This window comes from Hippoglossus stenolepis, chromosome 9 (assembly GCF_022539355.2).
Source record: "Hippoglossus stenolepis isolate QCI-W04-F060 chromosome 9, HSTE1.2, whole genome shotgun sequence".
Taxonomy (NCBI): Eukaryota; Metazoa; Chordata; class Actinopteri; order Pleuronectiformes; family Pleuronectidae; genus Hippoglossus; species Hippoglossus stenolepis.
The window spans coordinates 18,150,435-18,170,593 of record NC_061491.1 but is presented as its reverse complement, the minus strand read 5'-3'; the positions used below and the strand labels follow the sequence as shown (position 1 = coordinate 18,170,593).

Below are 20,159 nucleotides of genomic sequence, written 5' to 3'. Positions count from 1 at the left end.
GAGGCAGCGAACCAGACGGTGATTGATGCAGTGAGGATGGACTCAATGATGGCCGTGTAGAACTCGACCATCACTTTCTGCGGCATGTTGAATTTCTTCAGTTGCCGCAGGAAGAACATCCTCTGCTGGGCCTTCTTGGTGATGGTGGTGATGTTCTCAGCCCACCTCAGGTCCTGTGCAATTATAGTCCCCAGGAATCTGAAAGACTCCACTGTTTTAACTGGGGAGTCGCACATGGTGAGGGGGGCGGTTTGGGCCGGTTCCTAATGACAACATTATTATTCATTATTTAAAGAAGTGCTGAAGCAACACTGTTTAAATCATCAGTTATAAGTAGAGGTCTCCAGCATAATCACCTAATAAATGTGTATTCGAAACAGTTAGGAAAATGTACTTTAAAAGTTTGTGATATAATAACAACATATACTACAATATAGATCGATTATTTGGTTTGTAACAATAAAAAAACATTACTGATAAATGCCCCTTTCAAATAACCAGTACCCCTAGTAACACCAAATATTCACTGGGTCAAAATTATTATATATAAATAATCAACATCTTTCAAAATAGATTTAAATAATTTAAGAGGCAATGCACCAAATTCTCACATTTGAGAAGCTGTAATAATGATGGTTGATGTTTCTACATGAAAAGTGACTTAAATTATTATCAAAGTAGATCCCAAGTCATTTGGATAAATAAAATAAACACTAAGTAAAGTAATCATTTTACAAGTACTTGTACATTTTTTGTCTAGGTGATTTTATTTTTTACAAGGCATCATAGTTTATACACTTTAATAAAGTAGCTAGAAACTAAGTTTGTCAAATAAATGTGAAAAATTTAAATATTACACAAAAGTATAAAAAGTACTAAAAAAAGAAAATGCTCAAATAAAGTACATGTATCTCAAATTTTCACTTTAACACAGTACTTAGGTACATTAACTTAAATAAATTGGATCATATGTTGAGAATTTTACACAAATCAAGCTTTCATCGAAAATAATTAGTAAGAATAACAATTTAAAATAAAATAAATACACTGCATAAGATTTCAAACGGCAGCATACAGTAAATTCAAATAAAAGCAAAAGGCACAGAGGTTTGCTCTGTTGGCTTCCACTGCTCCTCTTCACAGGTCTTGTCTCCAAGTGGGAACAGCTCTGCAACAGAATGACAGCAGGTTTCAGTAATTCAGCAAAAGATCATCTTTATTACCCAAAATCCAGCGACTGTAAAAACACAGAGTCGTTCAGACCTGTGAGACATGTGCAGCACCGGCCCTTCTCCCGAAGATCCAACGTGTTTCATTCGCTCCTCCCATCCCTTAGTGGGACGCGTTAGCCTGGAGGGGTCTCTGCTGACGTGACAATCAACCTAAGCAGGGGAAATAAACAACCATTTCTCAAATCCACAACACTGTTTATTAAGACTTTATGATTAAAACCTCTTGATTATCATGTTGTGAGATCTTCCTGAATGTGGCGGACTTATTCACTGTACAACCTTTACCTTCTCCTTCAACTTTACAGTGATTCTCCTCTGTCTTTCCTCTTCCTCTTTTTCCCTCAGCTGTTTCTCTTGAAGCTTTTCCTCTAACTTGTGAAGATCCTGCAGCAAAGGACCAAGAGACAAACTTTATATTTTACACCACAACTGACAGACCACCAACATTTGTGGTAAAACCCCACATCCCTAAAATACATCATATCACAACCTCAGGCAACAAGAAGCTGTGCTCCCAACACAACTGCACCCATGTAAACACCAGGCGTGTGGGTGGATGTCTCGACTTCGTACCCTTTCATTAAAGCGTTTGATCCCCTTTGCCGCCTCCCTTCTCCTCTCATCCATCTCCCTCTGTTCCTCCTCTCTCCTCCTCCTCCCCTGCTCTTCCTCCTCCTCTCTCCTCAGTCGCAGCTGCTCCTCAACTGTCAACTTCACTTCCAGCTGCCGGCGACGCTCCTCCTAATAGGGAAAAATTGATTGGTAAACATAAATGGCACCGACCATACATCTGTTTACATCAACTCTTGTATTTGAACTGATTTCCATGTAAAACACTATAAATCACACAATACTCCTACAAGCAAAACACACAGACACACACAAATAAAAGCACCTTTTCCCGCCTCCTCTTTTGTATCTCCTCAGCCAGTCTCTGCTCCTCCTCCTGCTCCTCCTTCCATCTCTTCTTCTCCCTCCACTCCTCCAGTCGTCGTGCTGCCTCCCACTTTTCCTCCTCAGTCCTGAAACAGAGGAGAAGAGAACAAGAGCAAATGAAGCCCACAAATTTATCTTTATCGATGTATGGTCTACCTCCTCTTTCAGTCTTTCATTTTCAGCTCACCTGTGTTGCTGGCTCTTAGCCTCCTTCTCCCCCCTCTCTGCCTCCTCGGCCTCCTCCTGACTCTGTATCCGGCTCTGAAGTTCCCGATGTTTGCTGGCTTTCCACCGCTGAATAGCCTGAGTACAGTAAGACAAGTACCACAAAATATTTATATAAGACAGTATCACAGTTTCCAGTTTACAAAAAAATTATGTCATTTTTATAGAGAATAAAGGTGGTTCTAATGGTGCACTGTAGGCATATTAATAACAAATAATGAATTTGTGGTAAAACTTTAGGGGGGGTGGGCAGAAGACCATGTAGGAGACCAGTTCCTTATTCACGAAACAATACCCAGGAAGCGCAATCGAGTCGCTCAAGCACTTGACATTAATTGGACAGATGACAAAAAGGCAAAGGAAAGCTCTTCTCTCAAACTCAGTGGGTTAATATCTAAAATCACTGTGAATTAAAGTTTTCAATAATAATCAGCAGCTGTCAGCCCTTAAAGAACAAATTAGCCTTGACAAGTGATATGTATTCATAAATATGTTTAAAAAACATATTGACTTAAAAATTTACTTAAATCCAATCCAATCAAATCCAAATCTTCTTCAATCTTAAATCTGTTTGGGGTTTCTTAATTATTCCGACAAGTAAAAATGACACAATCTTGATTCAACTCAACAGGGTTAGGGTTAGCTGTGTGGCTATATTTCAAAAGTTCTTTAACTTCTTGTGATGCTAACAGCTTTGGATGAGTGTGGCTCAAGAGGTCGAGTGGGTCGTCCACTAAACAAAGGGACCATGGTTCGATCCTGGCTACTCCAAATTGCCCCAGTGTGTGAATGGTGTGGGTTAAATAAAGTGCTATCTATAGAGGTATGTGAAATAAATATGTGTGTGAATTGGTGAATGGGACTTTACCATTACTATTTCACCATGTAACTATCCAAGTGAGGTCTGCCTCCCTACTGAATCAACAAACTGTCTGTTCATGTCAGCTTCTCTACCTCTCTCTTTCTGTCCTGCAGCTTGATCAGCTGCTGATGCCAGACCTCGTGATGCTCTATCTCCTCCAGTGTTTTACCGGGCAGGTAAAGTTTTGCCTCTTTCCTGTAGGCTGGATGACCACGTTGCTTTGTCCAGACCTGTGAATCAAACAGATGAGTCAGTCAGTCAAGAATCTGGCGGTAGTTCAACTTTGGCTCAGCAATTTTGTCGCTGCCTGAGGCCAAACATTGAGCTATGAAAGCTGAAAGAGGGGGGACAGGAGAAATAAGAATGTCTATTATTACGACACACGTTAACGAGAAGGAATGACAGTAGTGTCTTACTTTAAGGAAGGCTTGGTGGTCATATTGGTCCCAGCCTCCATAAGGCCCACCCGTCTTCTGCAGGAAAGACTCCAGTGCTCTGACCTCTGCAGGGAGATCACTGTCTGGGGGTTTGATCTTCTAGAAAACATAAAGAGATGAATGATCCAGAATTCATCTTGAAAAAATCCAATAAGAACAAGATAAATATCCTGCAGATTATAAACATTTTCATATGAATTCAGAAACACTGTTGTGTGTAGAGAACTACTGATATTTATTCAGAGACTGACTTTAACAGAGGGAGTTGTGGGTAGTTTGGGTTCTGATTTAAAAGAGAGGCTCCAGTTTTCAATCTTCTTCTCATAAGCAGCGATCTCCTGTCTGCACGTCCTCTCCTCTTTCAGAAGCTCCTCAAGGCTGAGAGAAGCAGAGAAACGCATGGAACAATCATATATAATGTTTTTATTACCATGCATGTAATTATTTCTGAAATAAACACAAGTGTGGTCTATGTGTCCTTGTACTTTTTATTTACTTTGACCTTTTTGTTTATTCGGTGTAAGGACATTTTTAGATTTCTTGCTTATTGATGCAGGACAAAATATTACATGATCTCAACAGATATCAAATAAAAAAGATACAAAAGTTAAAGATACAATTTTTCTGAGGGGCTGTTGTGTTTAAATGCAAAACGTCATATCTTTGTCTGTTTTTGCCTGATGATTAAGTTCAGGCTGGTTCTTATTTGTTTCAGTGTTTCCTGTTACCATGAGCGTCGCTCCTCTTTTAGGGCATTGATGGAGATTTCCACCTCGGACATTATTTCGTTCAGTCTTTCAATCACTACAACACAAGAAGAAATGCAGAACATTACAGTACATTCAATTACAATAGGATAGTAAAAACAGAGTAAGAGTAAGAAGCTTTAACTTACACTCAGGAGTTGGTTTCACATCTATGAGCTGTCTCTGAAACTTCTTCACACCGTTTTGAATCTTCACCAGTTGCTTTTGAAGATTCATCTCTAAAGGAAGAAAAATAAATTCAAGATAATGACTTGATGTGTGTGTGACAGTGCATCTTAACATACTGTGTCATTAAAGGTAAATAAAGGATGAGAAAAAGGTGACTTTTTGTGTACGTTCCAAAATAGATCTGTTAGCCGAAACCTACCATCAGCTCCCTCTTAATTGTAAAGGGGAAAATTCTATGCTTCTGTAAAACAAATAAACACATACTGTCTGCACATCTCTCGTCCTCCAGCACTTTCTCGTACTCTTTAAGGTCTCCACACACATCTGTCCAGCCGTTCTTCCTGCACTGGACACTCTCTTTCTCCAACTTTTCAATCCTGTGAAGAGGAAGCAGCAAAGCACATTGATGTTAACGTTTCAAGTCTTGGCAGAGTTCAGCAATATTTGATATGTTACAGTGGTTTAGTCATTGAATACAGCATAAATTAGGACTGTGTCTAACTTGTTTTCATGTCATTTTGTCCACCCTCTGTATTTCAGAATTGAACGTTAAGTGTTTGTAGATTTAAAATGAAGTGTAGTGGTAGAACTCACTGTCTCCTGTTCTTCTCGGCTTCCCTGAGGAACTGAGCAGCTTTCTGTCTGTGATCCACACCATCACTGCTGAGTGGGGTCGCTGTGCAGGGCAGCGGGACACTGCTGGAGCCTCTGGTATCCCCCTGCTCACATTCAAACAGTGAAACGAAAACACACAAGCTGATCATAGAGGAACACAAAACAACAAGTGCGGGTATATACAGATTTACTACTGTCCTCTTCAGTAGCAAATCATTTGAAAGATGCTGATGTGAATAATCAAACTTATAAACATGTAAATAAAAACCGTAGGAACATAAATATCTCAAATATCTTACTGTAAACAAAGTAAATGTATTTTAATGAATGAACTGAAATATGTGAATGTACTCCACTTGTTAAGGCACCCATTATCGGACAGAGTAAAAGAAAGCACCTGACCAGATCTCTAACAAAACACCAGACTAACATTATAAAACAGTTCAAGTGAACAAAGGCTTTAATGACATGATATTAGCAGGTAGAGTGTGAACACGAGCAGCTAACACCTCATAACTCTGAGCATCAGCTAACAGACGTTAGCTCGTCTGTCGTAAAACAAAACCTCACACTTTACACACTGAAGAGAATCAAAATGTCGTCGACTGACTAACAAGTGTATTATTGTTATTATTCTAACGCGTGTTGGTTTCGGAACAGATGCAGTAAATGATCGTTACCCGGAGATGTTTGTCAGCGCGTCGTGCGGTTGCCATGGAAGCCATGTTTACCAGGAGAAAAAAAAAAAACTTTATTTATAAACTAGGGCTACGTTGTAGCACTGAACGGGCCCGCGCACACGCAACTCGGGACCTGTTGCGGTTGGTGGAGTGAGCGATCGGCGCCGCGTTGCATGTGTTTTGCGGAAACTGGACCATGAATCCTTTGATGCTGATAATGCTGGAGTGGAGTTGTTTGTTTACGGCTGAGCATCAAAGGATTCATGGTCCGTGTATGTCCGAGATACACAACCTCGTGTTTTGATGGCGTGTAATCAAACTTTGACGCCACGCCACGGTCGTGTGACGAAAAATCGAAATTCGAGGTAGTTTATATCTCCATCTTGTTGTGATGACACTCACCTCAATATGAAGTTGATCTGATGAAAGCCCTGGGACAAGTTCGTCAAAGTGAAAATGTGGAAAATGGCCACTAAATGCAAAATGGCAAGCCTCCTGTTGCGTTTTTCATAATGCTGCTTGAGACTTTTTCGTGCGTCTGGTCATGATACACCTGTGAATCGATTTTCGTGAAGATCGGTCAAAGCGAACTCAGGGGCTTGCGATCCAGGGGGCGCTGTTGGGCCATTTTGCCACGCCCATTTAAAATTACTCCAGAATTTCTCTGACTTTTGAATTTTCTGCAAACGTTGGTGATGATTTGAGCATGTTTAGGGCCTCAGCGACAATTTCAATAGGGCCTCCCACCGTCGGTGCTCGGGCCCTAAAAAAGGAAAAACAGCACACATACAAAACTCCTGTAGTTCACAACTGACACCAGCAGTGGTCGCTGTGCACCACGAATCAGTTCAATGAAACAAGCTGAGCGACTCAGTCTGGATCATGAACTGAAGTTGAACTGTTGATTTGTCGATTAGATGATTTGACAGTAGATTTACTTCCTGATTTTACATGAACTTTTTTTTTAAAAATCATTTAAAGTATTTTTTCTGTCTTTTAAAGTTGTTTCCAATGAATATAGTCTTTTAATATTTGTGATTCCTAAATTTGTGCTGTGCTCATGATTTTATGACCCATCTGTTTTATTTTGCTGCACTTGTGAAGCACTTTGCAACTTAGATTTTGAAAAGTGCTCTATAAATAAAGTTATTATTATCAGTGGTAAATGATAAACAATCTATTTCTATGGCTCACCTCTAGTTTGGATGTTCACTTCAAGGTACTGGTTTGCCATTCACACATGTAGTGCATCTATGTGCAGCACTTTCTCATTAATGCCAGTGCTTTTTTTTATTTGAGGTTAAGTATCTTGCCAAAGGAATGGAGGAAGATAAGGGAGGGGATCAAACCATTGACCCTCTGGTTAGTGGACAACCCACTCATCCTCCCGATCAAGTGGCTACATTTTGGACAACTTATGAATTGTAATTATAAGCAAAAACAAAAGCCCAAAAGTCCCAGATAAGAGATTCTCAAATGTGAATAATTGCTAGTTTGTTAATGTTGGAAATTCAACTTCAGAGGTTCAGAAACAAGCTCAAAATCACAAAATCAACTTGAACTGTTACGGTCTTGAAAGTACAAGACTGAGTATGAAAGAAACATTGATAATATTGTACTTTAAACTGTAAATAAATTCTAATTATGTTGACCCAGTTATAATGAAGTTAACCTGCAACTTTCAGTGAATTTCACACATTGGTAATCCAACCCCTGACAAACCCAATGTAAGTGTGTAAGAGTGCTTAACCTTAACAAAATTATTTCTTGTTTTGCATGAGATAAAAATACTGGAATCATCCCATAAAATCCCCAGAATGCATTTACACAAGTAATTAACTGTTATCTCGCTCCAAATTGATTAACTCCCACATTTCCTTTTAAAAAACTCCCTACGTGACCTTTCAGTGTCCTCGTGGCAACTGTAGTTCAACAGCACTGTGTGTTTTAAGATGTTTCTGCTTGACAGACACGTGATATACTTTGTGCAGCCGAGGCACAGAAACATCTCCCTACGACTTGCGTCAACTCGGTGGTTAGAGTTACCTACGCATCTCACTCTCACATAACTGCCTATCTCTTCTGCAGAGGCCTTGGTTATTTCTGTAGCAGCCTTTTTTTTCTATGAAGAGCAGCAGCTATAATTATTATGAGAGCTGGCCAAGTGACAGTCAGAGAGGAAAAAAGGAGCGAGACAGAGAGGGAGTAAGAGGGAGGTATAAATAGAAAGCCGAGTCCATTATTGAGAGCAGATATTGGGGATGGTCTTTCCCGTGGGTGCAGAGGCAGAGTTGTGGCGACACAAATAGCAGCCGCTCTCCCTGATGAAGAGTGTCACAATTTCTGTCTTCAGCCAAGGGACTCACTTAATTTGATAAATGAGACGATCAGATGAGACACCGGTAGGTTGGCAAAACAGAGCTGAGAAACACGCTGCTACACAGAACAGCATTTCCACAACAGTCAGGGAATATATGGAAACAAAAATATAAGCGACAGGGAGTTTTGATGTTGTAAGGCTGAGTTTTACTTTGACTTCCTATGTGTAAAAAAACACTTTCACTTGTGTAGTAACACGAAAGTGTCAAGAATGATCAAATTAAAACTTAATTATAACGATATATAAAATATATATTAAAAAAAATATATGATTACAATTGCGATTAAAGCCCAGGTTTCATTCGTATCTGTTGTATCTCATTGTACATTGTACATTGTACTCGAGTACATGAACAAGACTCAAGTTTAAGCCACACAATAATTAATAATTGATTTGGTTCTTTTTGACATTTTCTCTCACAAGAGCCGAGTGTTTCTCTAATAAAGAAAAGAGAAAAATCTTTCCTCACACTGAGAAGAGACGTCTGTTTCAGAACTGGACTTAAACGTGATGTTACAGTTTGTAAATTATGAGCTTTCATGCTTTTATTAAACCTTGAGTTGAAACAGTACATGCTTGATCAGATGAGTCAGATGGAAATTAGCTTAAACAAGCGCGAGAGAAAGAAAGTCGTGACCTCTGACCTCCTCCTAGCAGCTATTTAGAAATGTTATGAGACATGATCCTGGTAAACTGAGAGGTCAGTTTCACATTCATGGACAGTGGAAGTCTGAGCTTCCCTCCTGCCAGTTCTATGAATTAGACATGTTGATTTATGGCACCTGCCATTTATGTTTGTTTCAGTGTGTGTGCATGTGCATGTGCGTGTGCACGCTTTCAGTGCGTCAGTGGTGTTCCCTATGTCACACCACAGGGAGTGTGTTTCTGTGTGTAAACCTTGTGTCCTTGTGGCCGTTAATATATGGGACTGTTTTCAGTAAACCTGTCTTCTGTAACAAGGGTTAACAACGTGGACACTCACACACACACACAAACTGACTTGTGCTGTAATTGTATATGGCGGAAAAAAGCAACAGGATCTAGCTACGTCCTGCACATGTTGTGCACGTTAGGCGTTAGACACATGCATATGCACGTGTGTGTGTGTGTGTGAGCGTGCAGAGGCAGGGGGAAAGGGATCAGTTTAATGGCTCTTCCTGCTGTGCCTCAGATGGGACACTTCTCTCTCTTTCTGTTTGTCTCTGTGAAGTCAACACATCAACATTTCTCTGAACATCATTTTCGGTGTAACTGAACGTGTCTCGTGCAACTCATGCTTTGAGTTAATTATCGTGGGCGCTGATGTTACTGCCATGAGACAAAGATGTTTCTGTTTGACTTGGTTTCCTGGTAGGGGGAAAAACGGAACTAGAAAGAAATAACTCTGTAGCGTTTGAACAGACTTCTGTGATTATTAGTCAGAGAGACTTTAATGGTGAGAGTTTGAATCCTGATTAGACGTCTTCTGTGATACTCTGACCTTTCATCTAACACCAGGTCAAACACACACACACACACACACACACACACACACACACACACACACACACACACACACACACACACACACACACAGCAGCTCTTTGTCTTACTGTCGTATAAATTATATTTTCTGTCTTTATCTGACGTTCTTATCTGGAGTGACTCTCATCAACATGATGATCTAAACTGCTGTCCTCATACGACTGCTCCTCTCGTCACATGTCTTCACGTAATAATCCACAGAATCACTTGGCAAAGTTCAACTGTTTACTTCAAACATTAAAAATGATACGTTTCCAAAGATATAGAATAAGAAAGAGAGAGAGAGAGAGAGAGAGAGAGAGAGAGAGAGAGAGAGAGAGAGAGAGAGAGAGAGAGAGAGAGAGGTCAAACTCAAAATATGTTTTACTACTTTACTTTCTGTCCTTACATGAATAATCACATTGTATCAAGTGTGTCAAGTGAAATTGTTTGTCTGGCTGTGTGTGTGTGTGTGTGTGCGTGTGTGTGTGTGTGTGTGTGTTTTCCACAAGTTGATAAAGCATCAAGTGAATGAAAGCTCACACGGAGCTTGCAGGCTGTTTCAGAGGCTTTTGCCGTGCAGCCCTTTCACTGACCACAATTACACGTGCTTTTTCTGTCAGTGTGTGTGTGTGTGTGTGTGCGTGAGAGAGAGGGAGAGAGAGAGAGAGAGAGAGAGAAAGTGCTAAAGTTACAGAAATGACCTGTGGGGGTTAAGTGAGGACTGCAGTCGTGACTCTCACCCTGATGTTATAACAGTGCCCTTTTTCCTAGAGATTCCCAAGTTCACCGCCTCGTCATGACAACTCTTCAAAGCAGCCGAGTATAAGACTATAACAACTTTTATATGTATGTTTTGAAATATAGAAAAACTTTCCTTCTCACCTTTATGTGTCTTTTGAACTCGACTGCTGGCAGCCGTTTGCTCCTGTCTCTGCTGTGTTTGTGGAGGAAGCACTTCAGTAAGTTTGTGCCTTCTCTTATGCCTAAAGGATTTTCACGCCTTGAGGATTTTCTGACACATCGGCCGCAGACAGAAGAGGTTCAACGGGAAAAAATTTAAATCATTGGGAGGTGCTTTGACTGTGGAGAGCTTTGATTGGCAAACTGGGGTTTCTGCTTTCTGACATGTAAGCAAATCATCTCTTGTTTATTCCCCTCCCACTGCCAGGCCGCCGAGTTTCCCTCTGACTTTCTGTGTCCCGTGAGAAAAGGGACAGAGAACTAACCCATCATCAACGCTGCAATTTAGTGCTTCACCCTTGATTATTGTGAATGGTTGAAGAAAAACTCTGAGAAGCTCCCTACGTGTGATGTTACATCAAACGAAAATGTCTGCGTGTAAAAGGCCTCGTTCTGTCAGTGGCCTGTCAACCTGAGATGATGGACTAACTTTTGTACAGCAGATTTAACAGATTGTGTTATTTAAAAATATCAACATGAGTAGAAAGTAGAATCAGATATTTACTGATATATAGTGGAGTAAAAGGGAAATATATCTGAAAATACATCTACTTAAGTAAAGTACAGATGCATGAATAATGGACAGTAACAAAGTAAATGTACTTTGTAACACCCCACAACCTCACTTTACATTTCCTGCCAGTGTATTTCCACGTCCACTGTTGATGTAGCGTTGCACAAATGTAAGCGTCTTGCCAACGATAAACAATAATAAGTAAAAAATGAAAGCAGCAGATCCAAAGAAATATTTTTTTGTTCCAGTCATTCTTTGATCTTGATAAAAAAACTAAAAAACTGGGGCCTACATAACCTAGAATTCTACTTGAGCAAGTCTGTGCTCAAGAGGCCTCAAGCAGAGATGAGGAGGCTGCAGAGGTGTGATAACCTCACATCCTACTGTAACTGTACAACTCCCAGAAAGACTTTACACAACTTTCTTTTCACATATGTAGTAAAACATACTAAAACCTGAAAACTTTGATGTGTATGTGCAAACAGGTAAGATACAGACAAAAGAGCAAAAGGATAATGAATAAAGAATAATGCTAGACTAAGAAAAAGAGAGGGAAAAATAACATAAAGGCTTAAAGTGAGGTATGGTCTATGTGAGTGGGATCGTGTTTATTGATGGACACCAGCAGGTTATAATATCAGTTTATAGTCTGGACACTGGATCTGTCTCTGGCAGCTCAGAACCACAAACATCGTCGTCGCTCTTTGTGTAAATTATCAACCGCTGATGGTGTGTGTGTGTGTGCTCTTGTACAGCTATCTTTGTGAGGACCAGCTTGAGCCTACAACCTTTGGAGACCGTTTGGCCGGTCCTCACTTTGTGACCCACCTTTAATGGACTGTTTGGGGGTTAAGACTTGGTTTTAGGGTTAGGGTTAGAATTACGTTTAGGTTTAGGTTTAGGTTAGGGTTAGGGTTAGGCATTTAGTTTGGATGGGTAGGGTTAGGGTAAGGGGCTAGGGAATGCATTATGCCAAAGACTGTCCTCACTAAGACACAAACGTGTGTGTGTGAGACATAAATAGTCAAAGACGAGAAGAGAGATAGTTTATCAATAAGCTTTGACAGAAATCTACATTATGTGTTTACACGTGTGTTGCAATGCTTCAGTTTTGGCCGTGACTGCTCTTTTATCTGCAACACTTTGCGCCCACGCTCCCAGGTCTGTGTTTGATTCAGCGCTGCAGAGCCACAGTGAGATACAGTGGAAGGTACAGTGCACGATGATTAGACAGAGAAGGAGGAACCTTGTGGAAATCATGGATTCTCAAAAGAGCGCAGGCGGGCCTGATGAGTCAGTGCTGCTTTGTGGCAGATGGTTTGGCATTGGCAGCAAATGTGGGCACAGCCAAACATTCACAGTGATCAAGAGGAATCGTTGTTGCACCAGGCACATTTTGAGTTTGAAACAAGAGAAATCCAATCGTGTTTTTATCCTGGTCGAGAATCAAACATGTTCTCCTCGACCTGAATGAATCTCATTGGAAAGAAAAGGAAAAAAATATATTAGAGAGAAAGAAATACAGAATATTACAAGGTGCAGCTAAAGATAAGTGATTGTGATGAGGCAGCTCAAACCTATTGTGATAATTATTCTGTCATGTTTTCTGATTTATTCCTCATAGCAAATATTAGATATGTGCCATAAATGGTGATACAACTGCAAAGTGTTTATTAGATTCTGTCTGCAACCTTGACCTTTGTCCACAGGGGGAATGTAGAATAACATGTACAAATGAAATCATGATTTAAAAGATGACGTAAAAATCATGTTTTATTTATTCAGAGAAAATATATTTTTTTAAAAGGTCAACAACTTAGAACCGAAATCTGAACGTATTCTGCTCACAAAACGTATTACTGCAACAGTTTATTACGCTTTGGTCCTTCACACATGATTCTGCTTAATCTTTTATTATCTCAAGGGGGATTTTTATTTGCTTTTCAGTTTACTGTCACGTTGCTAAGTCCCCTGAATTATGATAATTTACACTTCAAAATGGAGCAAGTTCAACTACAGCAGCGGGTAGGGGAAGTTTGTTCTCAGGCTGGCATGGCAGGGATGGTGAGTGGACCCATATTTGAGGACCATAGTTACAGTATTGGAATATAGGGGGTTGAGGAGATTGAACAGATATACTTCGGGGGCCAGGGCTTTTAGGGATATGGAGGTGAGGGGGAGATGTAGGTTGAAGTTTGCCTCATGTAAACTCTCAGTGTGATTATGAGGCAAGTGGAATTTCACTTTATATGTGTCAGTGAAACCACAGGTTCAGATAAATCCAGGAATCATCCTATGTCTGATTTATGTCTGACATAAAACCACCGCTTTCATAGCCATGGTTGACTCTAACAAGTCTGTGAGATACAAAACAGTCATGTCACAGTCGAGGATTATATAAACTATCTCAATATTAAACGGAAATTCTGAGCTTCACACACTGTAAATGAGCAGCACCTGTTTTCTGGATCGTAAAGTAGCAGATTCCTGATTAATCCGGGTGTGAAACGGCCACTGTGGCTGCTGCCAACAAAGCAGAAGGCCTCAGTCACAGGACGGCCACCTCGGTGTGAGTTCGTGTCTGGACCGCGACCACGCACCAGCTGCCCAGGTTACCCTGAATGCCCCGTGTGGCTACAGAGCAGAAGAAGAGCCATCCTCGTTTATTATCGCCTGAGCTGACTGAGGTATCTTTAGTAGAGAGGTGGTGACACACTGTTGATTTGCATTCATCAGTATGAAAAGTATCCACGGCTCACAGGAGATCAAATCAGGCTGCAGAGGTGTTAACGGTTGATCTGTCCTTACAGTTACATATTAATTCAGGGAAATTAACCTTTTATTAAAACTTTGATTGTGGCTCATAAAGTTATTGATCAAGAGAAATATACTAACAGACACGTTGCACAATAACCCAACTTTGATCCCAATATCTATATTGGACATTTTTGAAAACACAGCCTTGTATATATAGTGTAATTTCTACTTTATCGTCTATTTTATTTCTATTTTCAGTCACATTTGTATCCTTACTTTAATTCCCCCTTGTTCTGATACTTCCTTGTGCTGCTGTGTCATTTGAGAATTTCCTCTATGGAGGATCCATACAGGTACATCTTATCTTAACTTAAATTATAATCTTACTATCACATGTAGTTATTCCTTTTTGCAGTAAGAAAGAATAAAATGGTGGGACGTGTCTGTCCGTCTGAATCATATTCCAGATTGTATTAATTGGCTCTGGTGTCTGTCAAATCCACTGTAGAAGATGATCTGAGTGTGTGTGTTGTTGTTTGCATGTGTGTGTGTTCAATGTGTGTATTTGTTGTTATAATCACTGCCATGCCAGCTAATTCTCCCTCTATTTATATGACTGTTGTTTAGACAGCTGACTGAAAGTGGAAAGTCTCTGGGCCAGTGTGTGTGTGTGTGTGAGACAGAAAGAGTGAGGTGCGAGGCAGTGGCTGTGGTGTCCTGTCCCAACCAGTATCAGATTCGGACCACAGTGATCCCCGTGTTAATACCCTGCCTTATCTATTTTAGCCGCAGGGTCTCTTATGTAATCAGTCACGTTCTCCCAGCACCACTATCTCAGTCACCAGCTTCTTATTTTACATCCAGCAGGTGTTTCACTCATCCAGAGCGATGCACTGTCAGGGCATCAAAGGGCCGGAGCGTTGTCCGTGGAGCAAAGAGCACGGGCAACGGGTTCAGCACTGGGGAACACGTAGAAATGTATTTGAGTTGGAGAGTTGTACGAACTGGATCCTCTTTCAAATTAAAGTGAGGTGAGAGTGTGGTTTTTCAGGAATAAGATCATTGTACAGTAAACAGCTATATACAGTATATATCAGCTGTTTACTGTACAATCCGATATAAGGAGACAGATGTTGGCTTCTGACAGCTGTAGACGTTATTAATGCTTGGAGCAGCAACAAAAGGAAGATAAAAGAAACCACTGTCACAATGTAATTAGGAATGGTACTAATGTATGTTTGTGTATATGATGTCCTAAAATTCAATAAAATGTCAATCCCAATCTAACTATTGTTATTATTGATTTATGTGGCATTTTTTCTAATTCAGTGATTCATTGTTAAGCTTATGAAATAAATAAGAGACGATATTGAAACACAAACGTCACATAACTTATTTTGTGCAACCAACAGAAAACACTAAAGAAAATCAATCCAGTTAATAGTGATATAACGTTTTAATTGAAGAAACTAGAATCAGAGAATGGTAAACTTAAAAAAAATAAACTTTTAATGTTATAGCTTTTCATTAAAGTCATACTGTGTGATAAACTTAATTCATGTGCACATTTCTCCAACCATAAATATCACGTCCAAAGGGAATTACTTTGTTAAAATGACATTTTGATGTTACATCAAGATCAACATCACAAATTTAATATTTATTTGATATCATGACTGGAATTGGAATTTTGGTGAAGGACAAGGTCAAAAATATCTTCCTTTCTTATAAAAACATTCCTCTCTTCTTCATCATTGTAGGTTTGCTGCTGAATGTAAAAATAAAGATGATTTAGTTAGTTTGTTGAGTCGTGAGCAAATTAATTCATCCATGAAGAGAAATCTAATTCTAAAGTGTTTGAGCTGACGACAGTTTCTCCTGCTGTCGAGGATGTAGAGAGACAGAGAGAGAGGAAGACAGAAGAGGAGAAAAGAAATAGAGAGAGTGAGGAGGTGGAGACTGACAAGCAGCAGACAATAACAAAGAGATAAAGGTAGAGAGACAGAGTCATAAAACATTAAAAAAAGACTATACGCCTAATGTCTTATTCATAATTGTCTACTTCCTCGCTGTTTTTGGGAATGTGCTGCAGCGTCTTTCTACTTGGCTGTCGTGTCAGACAAACTAATGTGGGCTGAGATGCACGTGGAGACAGACGGAGGAGAGGAGACTGAGGCGAGTTCACCTGCAGATATTCAGAGGAGCTCACTTAATGTGGGACAGCTTTCCAACAGGGCATTATTCCGACCTAAATATAGACAGGGCCGAAGTAGGCTGAGCTGAACACGCTGCCAAAAGACCAGAAATATACGACATAAGGTTTGAGTACAGACGATGTCAGGTGGGTTTTCATATTGTCCAGTAGAGATTGTGTCAGGTGTGGTTTCATCAGATGTTCATTGACCCTTTGACCTTTGTGTTTTGTTATTTGTACCTGCTCATTAACATGTATACATTAGTGTTAAATGTATTTTGTCATTGTTCTGAACTGATTAAAATTCCAATATGTAGAAAAATTCTGAGGTAGCGACTCTTTCCAAAAAAAACATGACCGTGCAAATACAAAATCTGAATCTAGTGAATTCAAATGTGTTTTCATTAGAGGGCTCTTGGGCCTGAGGACATGTGGGCTCTATTGAGTGACCAATAGTTTTATTTTGTTCCCATCACTTTCACTGAAATTGCTTTAGGAGGAGATGTAGGCACAAAACTGTGAAACTATGCATCAGATATGTTCTTAGAGGATCATAAACTTAACACTTGAGTTTGTTGGGTTTTCACACCTTCCTGCCTCGGTCCATTTTACAACACAACAATAACAAATAATTACTCACAGGAAACCCTATTGACTCACTACACCACTTCCCTGCTGAGCTAACTAGTGATTTTTCAGGAAAATCTAGCTTTTGTTCACACACTCTTCCTACAAACACACCTTCCTCACGTGGCACAGATCTCCCTCCAGCCGTTCTCCCTTCTCTCTCTCTGCTCTACTTTTAGTCTCTCCCTCATTATGTCAATATCTAGTCCGACAGAGAGCTGACGTGCACCGTTAACCTCCAGTTTAAATGGAGCTGTGCCTCATGAACACTCACATGTTTTACACTGTGCCGTGACAAGCCCGGACTTGTTCCAGGTACGGAGACCCAGAAACACCTATGTTATACACTTCACAATCAGCCTCAATGAGAGACGTTAACTTTCCTGCCGGAGCAGATCTGGTTTAACTGAGCTGACAGAATATAACTGAGGCCGGAAAGAATGAAGCTTAAGACGTGAGGTCATAAATAAATAACCACGTCCCCTTTAACTTCATAAAACCTGTGCTATGTAGAGCAGGTATAATCCTGGGTGTGGTTGTGATAAAGCCAAACAGCACAGTTCAATGACACTCCTCGGAGTGGCTCTGCCGGTAAACTGTCCACACTCATTGTCTGTGGGAAACACACCCAAAAACATTTACACTCTTATATGTCTGGCTTTCTTTCCATCTAGTTGTCTCACGTCAGAAGACGTCAAATCCAAAACTAGAGTGGCACTTAGCAGTGGAAGGAGGAGATCATCACTGATGATCAAAACTGATTTACATCGTGACGTGTATATGACGTAATACATATGTAATCAAGACACTGTTGTGTTTTTTTGCCATCGCGATCAATTAATTATACTCTGGGAAAACTGCGAAAATGCCAAAAACTATCTATCGCAATGTTAAGAAAGTGAAAAAACATTCCTTGATCAAACCCCTGAATCGGATCCGCAAAAAAAATGTAATGGGATCTCCCCTGATCCATACCGCATCCTTCCACCAAGTTTCGTGTCGACCCATGAGGTAATTTTTGCGTCATCTTGTTCACAAGCAAACAAATGAACGAACAAACTGACGGACGGAGGTGAAAACATAACCTCCTCTGCAGAGGTAACATATTGTTGTCCTGTTTCTGTTGTGTAAGAGTGACAGTAATGGTTTCAAATGGCTGCTTGTTGTACCTACTTGTGAGGGACTGCTGGTTCAATGAGGCAACAACCTCCTTTATACAGATAAAATAATGAATTCTAGATTGTTCTGTTCTGATCGACACACGATCGTACATGCTTGAAAATTATCTACCCAAACCTGCTCCGTTCTGCCTCAACTACCCAGTGCACCTACAGCAATGCTGACTCACTGAGAAATCCCCGCTCCCCGCTGGCAGTGACTCATCGCAGAACTTCCAGGAAAGGTGTGACAATCTGGGGCCGACTGCCGCTGCTGTGTGGACCAAACAGGTGGCGGGAGCCTCACTGTGAGCGAGGAAGGAGGAGGTCATCTTTTCTTTTAAATTAATTGATCAAGAGGTATTTCCATTGTGATTTTATCTAATATAATAAATGTGTAATCAAGACACTATTGTTTCTTAATAGATAAGAAGCTTTTTCATCAAGTTGTTAGATGACTGTTCTTTCGTTATCGTCCTTGCACAATTTTAACCTGAACGAGAATGTCACCTACGCACACCTCCGCAAAGGCCCAATAATCCCCTTGAATTCTATCAATATGCACCAAATTGCACACACATATATATATATAAAAATTCTCTACATATCCCTGATTTTTTCATCAAGATGTATCAGTTAAAATGCAGAAAAAACACTATTTGTCACAATGATGAAGAAAGTGATTCAAATGAGTAGATCTGCTGCTCTGTCCGGATCTGCGCCAAAGTTTAAAGGGTTCTTTCTCACCTCTTTGGTGGAGGTAAATATTGACTAAGATCCAGAGAAAGAACCAAGAGAAATGTTTGGAAGTAAATTTCTCAATAAGCTTAAATATGAACTGGCTACTGGTGCACGAGGAAAAGTCAGAGGTTCGCCTACGTCAGTAGGGTTCATCCTCTGGGCACCAGGAATGTTTGTACATAATTTTGAAACAATCCACAAAATAGTTGATGAGATACTTGGACGGCCCGACTGACAGACCAACATCCCTATCACTTTAAGGCAAAAACTAACAATGTAGTTAGTCCATGTGCAGATATTTGCAGACTTCCATATACTGCTGACGGTCTGTGACTCCTAACCCCCTGGACCATTTGTTTAAACTGCGGAAGAAAACCTTTAAAAATAAAATGTTACATATATTATAAAATTTTTAAAAGGCTTAAAGATTTCACACAAACGAGGCTAGGTGTTTTTTGTACATAACTACTGTATTTCTTGGAGACTATTTTAAGTTGTGGATTGAAACACATTTGCTGCACTGGCCAGTATTAGATGCATGTGGGATTTACTTAAAAATAAACTAAGTTTATGGTTATGAAGGAACATTTTGCGTTTTTGGAAAACAATGCAGCTAAACAAAACAGAGAAAATATTAGGCTTCATATACAAGCACAATATTTACCTCAACCAAGTTTTTTGTTGAGGTAAATCAACTTTGATGGATTTGCTAGCAGGATTAAGCAAAAACTACACAACTAATTTCCACGAGACTTGGGATGAATCCCTGAATCCAGATCCCAAAATCTTTTCCACACTTTCTTTAACATTGGTTATTTTTCAACATTTTGAAGGGAAAATTCAGATCTTGATTTTCAAATGTTCAGGATTATGTTTCATGAAAAATATATTAATAAAGAAATAAATCCTTTAGACCACCTCCTTTTCAGCTACTGAAGCAGATATAAATGGTTGATGTGATTTCTATGTTTAACAACAAAGCTTGTTACATGTTTGGCTCGTTCCTATGACTGAATGTGTAAATAAGTCAATAAACCTGTCATCAACGCAAAACAGTCCAAGATCTCTGCAGAGCCTCCAGTCAGACACGGTTGTTCCACTACTGCTTCAAGCAACAAGGATTGAGAAAACAAGCCCTAAGAAGGCAGGTTTTAATTTGGGACATACAACTGTAAGCACAACATGAGTGAGCCCTCGTTAACGTCAAAGGTTTCTCTGGTAACATTCCAGTCCAGAGGCGTCCTCAGTGCACCCGCTGGCACTGCAGATATGGAGCAGAGGACTCCAGTGCTCAGTTGAAGCTGCAGGAGCAGGAGATTCAGTAAAGCAGCAAAACCAACTGGTAACTTTGTGGCAGTCATAGTATTTTTGCAAGGTTGCAACTCAAATATTGACTGAGCA

At 40.1% G+C, this 20,159-nt stretch overlaps 1 protein-coding gene across 1 annotated transcript; it reads right to left on the bottom strand.

Annotated features, from left to right (window-relative positions):
• Window positions 1-968: 968 nt before the first annotated feature.
• On the bottom strand, window positions 969-6,067 carry LOC118115050 (coiled-coil domain-containing protein 112). The gene is made up of 14 exons (XM_035165970.2): window positions 5,923-6,067; window positions 5,222-5,346; window positions 4,892-5,004; window positions 4,588-4,677; window positions 4,421-4,496; window positions 3,944-4,070; window positions 3,672-3,791; window positions 3,348-3,485; window positions 2,356-2,471; window positions 2,128-2,254; window positions 1,806-1,973; window positions 1,518-1,616; window positions 1,264-1,382; window positions 969-1,168 (listed from the first exon to the last, which is right to left on the bottom strand). Exons 1-14 carry the CDS (start codon window positions 5,965-5,967, stop codon window positions 1,138-1,140), a joined length of 1,494 nt encoding a protein of 497 aa, XP_035021861.2. The 5' UTR covers window positions 5,968-6,067; the 3' UTR covers window positions 969-1,137.
• Window positions 6,068-20,159: the final 14,092 nt, after the last annotated feature.